This window comes from Frankliniella occidentalis, unplaced genomic scaffold (assembly GCF_000697945.3).
Source record: "Frankliniella occidentalis isolate FOCC.00 unplaced genomic scaffold, Focc_3.1 Scaffold99, whole genome shotgun sequence".
NCBI lineage: Eukaryota > Metazoa > Arthropoda > Insecta > Thysanoptera > Thripidae > Frankliniella > Frankliniella occidentalis.
In genome coordinates, this window is record NW_026267228.1 from 72,895 (window position 1) to 81,027 (window position 8,133).

Consider the following 8,133-nt stretch of genomic DNA (forward strand, 5'->3'; position numbering starts at 1 on the left):
CTGAAGGGAAACCAGGAAGTCCACTTCGAGTGTACACCCGGCAAGCCGCAGTTGCAGACACTTCGCTTCGCGCTACGAACAGTCGCGGGCGGCCCCTGCCACACCCCGCCACACCCCGCCACACCCCGCCACATCCCGCCACGCCCCGCCACGCCCCGGAGGCCATAAATCAGAACGGTGCGCGGGCGCTCGCGCGGGGGCGACCAGCAGGTGCTATTATCACACCGGGCGCCTTATCGATATTAAGTCATTAATAGGGAACCGATAAATAAACAAGCGATCTGGCCGTGGCGTGTGACGATGCACAATTGCGCTAATGCGTCGGCAGTGACGGTGTGACGGTGGGCGGCGGTGAGGAGGTGGCGGGGCGGCCAGGGCGCGGCGGCGCAAGGCCACGCCCAACTAAATCTGAAAATCGTCCGCCTGATTGACAGCAAGGCGCTTGGCCCTAATGATGCACTTTGGGCACCGTCCTGCCTGGACGCCTGCCCGCCCCGCCCCACCTCGCCCCGCCACGCCCCGCCACGCCCCGCCACGCCCCGCCTTGCGCCCCCAAGAGTGTACTCGTGCCCTCAATTTGCGCCCCCCGCTGGAAAACGTGACGCGCCCCCCCGGGCTACCCTGCATTCGGAGGACGACGAAAATTGGCGCGCGCTGCGCTGAGGGGGTGATTTGTGCTGCGGACGGAGTCGTCGCGGTGAAGGAGAAATTCGTCCACGGCTATTTGTTGTTGGGCTATTCGGGTCGCACACTGTTATGGTGACCAAACTTCTTGTCGGCCGCTGTGTGATGCAGGTATAATACCCCACATCACAATGCCCCAGTCTCACACTTGATTTCACCTGTGTGTGATATGACTGTATTTTGTAACTTCCGCAGTTTAAGAAAATATTAAAAATACGTTGCGAAAATTGTTCAGGAGTGACCTTAGTTTAAAAGTAACTATACGTGGTGGAGCACGAACGAGCTCAATAGCTTTACTCAACGCTTATTCGTACACTCTCAAAAAAATATCTTCTTGATATTTTTACTCTCTTTGTGTACTCGATTTTCTTGAGGGCATTATACGCTTGTTTGAAGTGGAGTGCTCTTAATGTAAGCGCAGTACACTTAACAAACTCATCTCTGGTACATTTAAAGAACACTGGCATAAAGAGCTCCTCTTTTAACTCGTTGAGTCCCACGTGACCACACGTAAGGACACAATAAGCCATGAATGATACCCCTCCTGGGCCTCAACGTGTTAAGGGATGTCCGTGTCCGGAGATATTATATGTTGCGTCGCGTCGCCCACCTTCCTGAAGACCAGTGAGCAGCAGGCCACGCGCATCTGCATGCCGAGGTGCACGCACCAGTACAGCGACTGGTTGGCGAGGATGACGCTGAGCAGGATGCAGAGCACGATGCCGCCCGCGTAGTAGTAGGCGTGCTCCACCGGGATGGTGGAGCCGGGCGAGAAGTAGGCCAGCAGCTGGCCCAGCAGGAGCGGCTGGACCAACCTGTACGGCAACGTCTTGTCAAAGGGAAGAACGAATACCCTGACGGTTGCATTAATTAGAAAGTCACCAAAGTTTGCTCACCTCAGACCGATTTGGTTGACGGCGTCGATGAGGCCGACGGCCAGAAACTTCTTCCAAAACATGGAAACCAGCGCTCTCAGGAGGCTCGCCCTCGCCCCTTTCTTCTTTGCGCTTCTGCAAGTCGACCGCCATACTCTAGGGGAATGCAACTTGTATTAGTAACACGGTTGGTCACGTTGGTCGGTCAGCAATGCGCTGCTGTACAGAATGTCTGGTGATGCCAGATTCTGCGTCACGCCTTCGTTACTGCTGCATCTAGTTGCCATTGTGCCCTTCGATTTCTGATGGCTCAAGTGCCCGACGAGAGCCTTGTCAAGTCCTGCCGCACCCGCTCGACACCTGTGGATGCCATTATTCTCTCTATCTCCCCCTACTTTTTCCCCCAAGGCCACAGACTATGACACCCTGGCTTTCCCCTCTCCTCATGCAGCCGTCATCTCACCCCTGGAGATGCGATAATTTTTTCCCTTGTCCCTGCTCCCCGAGGCGCAGCAAGGAGCAGCGGCAGCAGGGCCTCCTCCTCGGATGCCGGCTGGAATCTCATTAAAGTTGCGCCGGGAGCTGCAACCGGGCGGACGTGATTGTGACGACGCCACTACTTTCGAGTGCACGCACGTTGCCTTTCCGTTCCAAAGCCCATTACGTCCTTTGCGCGTCACGCTTGTCTTGCAACGTGTGCGCCCATCCCCCCGGCCCCTTCCCCACCTACCCCCCGCCCATCTCCCACACCCGCACCCCGAGATCCCTCATTTCGAAAGATAATGCGACAGTTTGTCGCGTACGACTTGGCGCGCCGCGCCACGCCACCCTCATCCCCTGACAAACACCGCCCCATGAACGTGACGGACGTGGGGGTGTCAGTGCGCTGTCGCCGTGCCTCTTTCCTTCACCCCCCTCTACATCTCCTTCGCTGAGCCGCCCCGCTACTCGCTTCCCCCTAGCGAGTCATTTCCGGCTGTTCTCTAGCCTGTTATCTCGCACCGCACCTGCAAGCATTTTTGCACTTGCTTAATTCAATTCATAAATATCCATTTGAAATCAATACTCAAGTCGAAAGATTTTCTTCATATTTTCTTCCGTTCTGAAATTTTAACCTGACAGAATTTTCAAATAACCGAAATTAAATTAGTTACGGACATGTTACCGTTTAACCGTTTAACCGCAAAAAGATATCTAAAGCGACTGCTTTGTAATTAGTACACAAAATAACTGTGCGATTTTGCATGCCCTGGGCTTGGCAACCAACTTAACAAAGTCTTCCAGTTTGGCAATTAAAAAAGGACAAACTGCTCTCGTGTTCAAGCAGTTTTACGGGCAAGTTCCCAAGCATTCGCTTTTCCCGTGTAGGACAAGGGGTGGAGAAAGGGAAGAGAAATGCGGAAGGAAACGAGGAGGGAGGGCCGGAAGACGGCTTAATCCGGCTGGTGGTGGTACAGCGACACAGACACAACGCGCGTAGGGGGAGGCGGACTTGCAACAAAACGCGCGGAAAGTTTCCCTCGCGGTGACGCGGAAAATATAGATGTACTTACTCCTCTAATTTATTTCCCAGCCTCTCCGATTTGTCCTCCCTCAGGGGCTCGTACATGTCCTCGACGTCGAGCTGTTTGCGCGAGCCCTTCCAGAAGGTGGGCCACACCCACCTGTGAGCAGGCGAGGACACAACCACACGGTTCACTAAATACCTTGTCTTCTGCGACACCTTGTCCGCCCAAATTCACACTACTTACGCGAATATGCTAAGTGATATGATGTTTGCCCCGACCCGGGGGTTTTTGAGCAGTTTATGTTGAAACTTATCCATGGCTGGTTTTGTTTATCGTCACCGGGAATCATGAGGAAGAAATGACGTCCTCTTGAGGCACAATCTCTCTCGAGGAGCACGTTTTGGTTTTTCGCTATCCACGAAACTAATTCACCCTTTTCACCTTTTATCGCAACAACATTCTTGAAGATAAAAGAAACTATCGCGGCGACGTCGGAGCAGGAGGAGCGGCGGGGAGGATCACCAGCTCTCAATAAGTCCTTTTTTTTGTCTCTCCTGCCCGCAGATGGATCACTCGTAATCGCTCTCCTTTTCTCTCCCCGTCTCTGTCCCGCCTTTCCCTGACAGCTCACGCACTGCTTCTGAATCCTCTCCGCTGGCAGCCGCGGCCCGCTGTGAAGGTGTGGTAATCCCCACCGCCGCCGCGCCGCCCGCCGCGCACCGCGCTCGGCAAGTGCAAGTACGAGCAGCGTCCCCGCCTCTCTCTCTCTCTCTCTCTCTCTCTCTCTCTCTCTCTCTCTCTCTCTCTCTCTCTCTCTCTCTCCCCCTCTCTCCCCGCTGCAAGGCGATGGCAGCCGCGCGCGGCAGCCTTCGGATATGACACTTGTGTTTGTGTGGCAGGGCTGAGCCAACTCACATTTAGCAGAACCTCCCCTCCCTCCCTCCCTCCCTCCCGCCCACCGCCACCAAGAGTCGGCAATTTATTTATGTGTCTCAGGGACGACACTGATCCGGCCGGGTGATCGCGCGCGCGAAAGTCCCGGCACCTTTCTTATACTTTTTGTGCCCCCTGCCTAAGTCCTCGCGTTATCAGCGCTTTTAAGGGAAAGGGCGGCGGAAAGAGAAGAGGAATGGCGTAACGTGAACCGATTCGTTGAAACAGGTGCGCGCCACGCGTCGTTTTATTATTGTTTATGTTGTTTTTCGTTCAACATCCGCGCTTCTGGATTTGTACAGTGAGACTTAAAGATGCAAATATACAATCGTCACCAGTGGCATTTACCAACCCAAAAGAAAGAAGAAGAAGAAGAAATAGAAGAATAAGAAGAAGAAGAAGAATCCCACCATCCCAAAAGAAAGAGGAAGGAGAAGAAGAAAGAAAAACAGAAATGAAGACGTGGATGACGAAGAAGAAGACAACGACGACTAGCGCTCTTGTAGGTAGAGCCGATAACACGCCCACCACAGAGTTTCGCTCGCTGGACGCGTGGGCAAGTGGCCGCTGATAATGTCGATACAGCCGGAGAGAGCCGGACCAGAGCCGTATAATCAAACCGTCCTATTTCGCATCCAAGACGGGCGGGACAGAGAGGGGACGCGGCCGATAAAGCGGACGTTGTTGAAAGGGGGCGTCCGCAGTCAAGTGGTTGGCCCGTCGGTGTGGTTCGACCGGCCGGCTCGATATGTCTTTTTATTTCTTCTTTTTGATTAGGGGGATTTGAGAGTGTTGTGTGAGCGGCCAGTCAATGAACCGATCGCGACACCCGCGGTGAGAGGTCGCGGCCCGTCCCCCCACACGGCCCGTGTGAGCCCCGCACCCTGTAATCTCTGCGGCACACATACGTTATCAGTGACGTCGTGAGCAAGGTGGTGTTTGCACTTCACTGGGTGTGACTTAGCCGCCACCGGGTCGCTTCTTGTGTTAACCACTTAACGTTTCCATACCGTTATGATACTTTCGTAAAAAAACACAAGTCTTTTATACTTTTTTTGTTTTTTTATCTTACCTAATTACTAAATGTCGTTGGCGTTTCCAGTCGTCAACCGACCTCACTGCAATGGGTGGCCGCCGCGCCTTGCGTCCGGGTGTTTGAGAAGTTGACGAGGACGTGTCGCCCCGTCGGTGTCGGTTGGTGGAGAAAGTAATGGGCCTTTTCTCCCCCCCTCCCCCCCTTTTTTTTCTTCCCTCCCCGGTGCAAGCGGCCCCGCTTGCTGGCCGGCCGGGGTCCGGGTGGGTCCCCCCGAGCACAGGGAACCCGCGACCCGCCGCCGCTGCCAGCCCGGGCTTGTCCCTGACGTCAAACACGTTTCCACGATAAATCTCGGCCCGTGGTCGGGGACCTCATATGCTTTGTCAAATCGAACTGGCGGCGGCGGCGGAGATTTTTGCATGCCCTCCCGATCGGCCCCGCATATTTCTTACGAACTAGTCGCAAAGAATACAGAATTACGGCAGTGGAAGGCGGGCGGGGGGCCTCCCCGGCCCGCGCTCTGCGGGACGGGCGGTGCGGAAGGTGACAGTGTTGTGTGATTTATGCCCTTCGTATGCCTGATTGCGGCTTTTCTTTTGTTTCACCGCGAGCGGCGGGCCGCCCTGAGCAGCCTTTATTAAAAGTCTCCCGCCGCCGCAACGTCGCAGCGTGTGTCAGAGGGCTGTCGCGGACGGATGATGGTCGGACTGCATGACGGTCAGTCTGTGGTGATAATTTCGCTCTTCAGGACACTGAAAAAGGAAAAAAAAATCAACTGGACAAAACTTTTTTCGTAAAGAAAGAAAACAAAAACAAAAAGCAACCGATAACTTAAGTCTTGATCTAGTAAACAGAAAAACAAACAGTTGTCTGATTTTATCTGTCATTGCCTGAGCAATATCGACGCCTATTACTCCAGTAATCAGTTTAGGACTAGTTGCACGTTTCGCGCCTGTCTATCTGCGCGTCTGTTGGTTTGTCTGCACTGTAGAAAATGGGCACCCTATAAACAGTTTGGAAACTTTAAATTTCTGCCTATTAGGAAAGTTCCAAAGTTTCCAGAAAATTATCATGAACTTTTGACTAACAATTTACATAAAAAATTGACATTTTTAAAATCTGTTACCAAACCTTATTCTGGTGTAAAATTTTACCTTTCTGTTAACCAATTTGTTTAAAAATCCCCCCCCCCCCAAAAAAAAAAAGCAACCTGGAATTTTGTCTCCAACAGTGCATTGGAAAATTGTGTTTCTAAACTACTCGGACAGGTTTTGTTCGAAAATTTCGACCTTCACTTACAACGAGCGAAGCCTGTTACGGGAGACGACGTGGTGGCCATCTACCTAGTCCCTTAAATCTTCAGATTGCGTGGAAGATCTTGATGGGCAGTCAAAAGCGAAAACAAACAGAAAAAGGGATTCCCTCTGGGCGGTGTGTGATTGTGGCGCGCTGACCGTGGCGTGCTGGTGGCAGGCCCTGTGACGCCCTTTTCATTTTTTGACAAATGACTCTCCGTAAGATCGATGGCGCTGTTTACTCGGCATCCAACCTGTTTGTCGGCGGCGTGTGTCTGGGGCCGCGCGCCCGCCTCCCGCGTGTAGCCGCGCCGCAGTAGCGCGCCGCGGGAGGCAACCGGAAACGCGGAGCGCGGCAGCCAGGAAATCGCTGCGGAAGATGGAAAATCCCAAGTTTTCAGCGATCAATCAACCGGGCCGCTGTCGGTATACATAAGGCACGCGTTTTCATCTTCGCGTCGGAAGTCCCGCCTTTCCGCCGCGCTGCTCCCTATTTTTCTTGATCGCAAACAAGTGCGTGACTTTTTGTGGAACACACGTCACGTGCTGGGCGCAGCAGGTTCGAGGCGTTCGAACATCCCCCTGCTGCTGCTGCTGCTGTTGCTGGAGGGATAGGAAAAAAAGCAAAGTTTTGAACGGAAAAGTTTGAGATGAGACACGGCGAGAATAGCATGTGTCGAATTATATGCCCGTGGCGCGCCGCAGCCGCTGCTCTGCGGCCTGGATGGCGCCGCTGATAAGGGACGGCTTAACGTTGTGAAACGGCGCTTTATCGTCACTTTTAGGGAGTGGCGGGTTTGGTGCATCACTTGCTGTAATGTGAGTGAGTTAAAAATGATTTTATTGTCACTCACTTTATTATTTTTTAAAAAAAGTTCCTTTCAAATAAGTTGAACGGTTGCCGGTGGCACTGGAGTGCTTCATCGGGGGTCTATAAAAGGGGTAGGGAGAATAATGCACACGACGGAGTACTTAGGCATGGTTATGGTTTGTTCCGTAAGAAGTGTCCCTTAGGTGCACGACTAGTTGCTTTACATTTCTACTCCTTGGGCTTTAGGTGCAAATTTAATGTTTCCTACTTTCAAAACAAATAATCGTCATTTGCCTGCTGCCTCCCACTGCGAAGTTAACCTGGTACATTAACAAGATATTTTTTTAAATCAATTTTTACAAAATATGTCGTAAATTTATGGCACCCCGATCTTGTTCGTCGATGAATTTTAAGTCCATATACATAGTCCTTGTAATTTACAATTTTGAATTGTAATTTTACGATACGCTTCTTTGAAAAATTTTCCGTAAAACCAACGACTATTTATCACAGTGCCTGAAGTAACCCATAGAGTCGACCGAAAATTGTCACCGACCCCATGACGTTGCATCTCCTTCTTTTCGTTTTCATAGGTATAAGTGAAGCTTATCAGTTATTTACTCGCCAGTTTGTCTTCGCGCGCGGCGACCGACGCTCCGCGTGCACCGAGGAATGTCACAAGGAGGGATAGGAGACCCGCTCTCCCTCCGACTCTCCTTGACGTCCGTTGGACTGAAACGATTGGAATGTCCTTTCTCTCCGCCCCCGCCCGGCCCGGCCGGCCCTAAGGGAGCTCCTGCGAGCCTGCTCGGAGCCTGGGTTCAATTGCCTTGGAGCCAATTGGTTGCGTGGCCGGAATACAAACGGCCACTAGATCGCGCCAGTAGCATTTCTGCAATCACAACTAAACTCAAGGTCGCGCGCACGCCACTGTATCTGTGTGTGTGTGTGTGTGTGGGGGGGGGGGGGGGGGTGTTTGGCCTGAAGAGGG

The 8,133-nt window shown here is 52.6% G+C and overlaps 2 protein-coding genes across 2 annotated transcripts in view; one reads left to right on the forward strand and one right to left on the reverse strand.

The window, feature by feature from the left end:
- LOC113214298 (zinc finger protein with KRAB and SCAN domains 1-like) overlaps nucleotides 1-8,133 on the forward strand; it is a 155,459-nt gene that overhangs the window by 8,266 nt on the left and 139,060 nt on the right. The gene's annotated exons all lie outside the window — the stretch shown is intronic.
- Nucleotides 611-3,785, reverse strand: LOC113207858 (ATP-binding cassette sub-family C member 4-like). The gene is made up of 4 exons (XM_052269700.1): nucleotides 3,311-3,785; nucleotides 3,113-3,223; nucleotides 1,581-1,715; nucleotides 611-1,499 (listed from the first exon to the last, which is right to left on the reverse strand). Exons 1-4 carry the CDS (start codon nucleotides 3,382-3,384, stop codon nucleotides 1,244-1,246), a joined length of 576 nt encoding a protein of 191 aa, XP_052125660.1. The 5' UTR covers nucleotides 3,385-3,785; the 3' UTR covers nucleotides 611-1,243.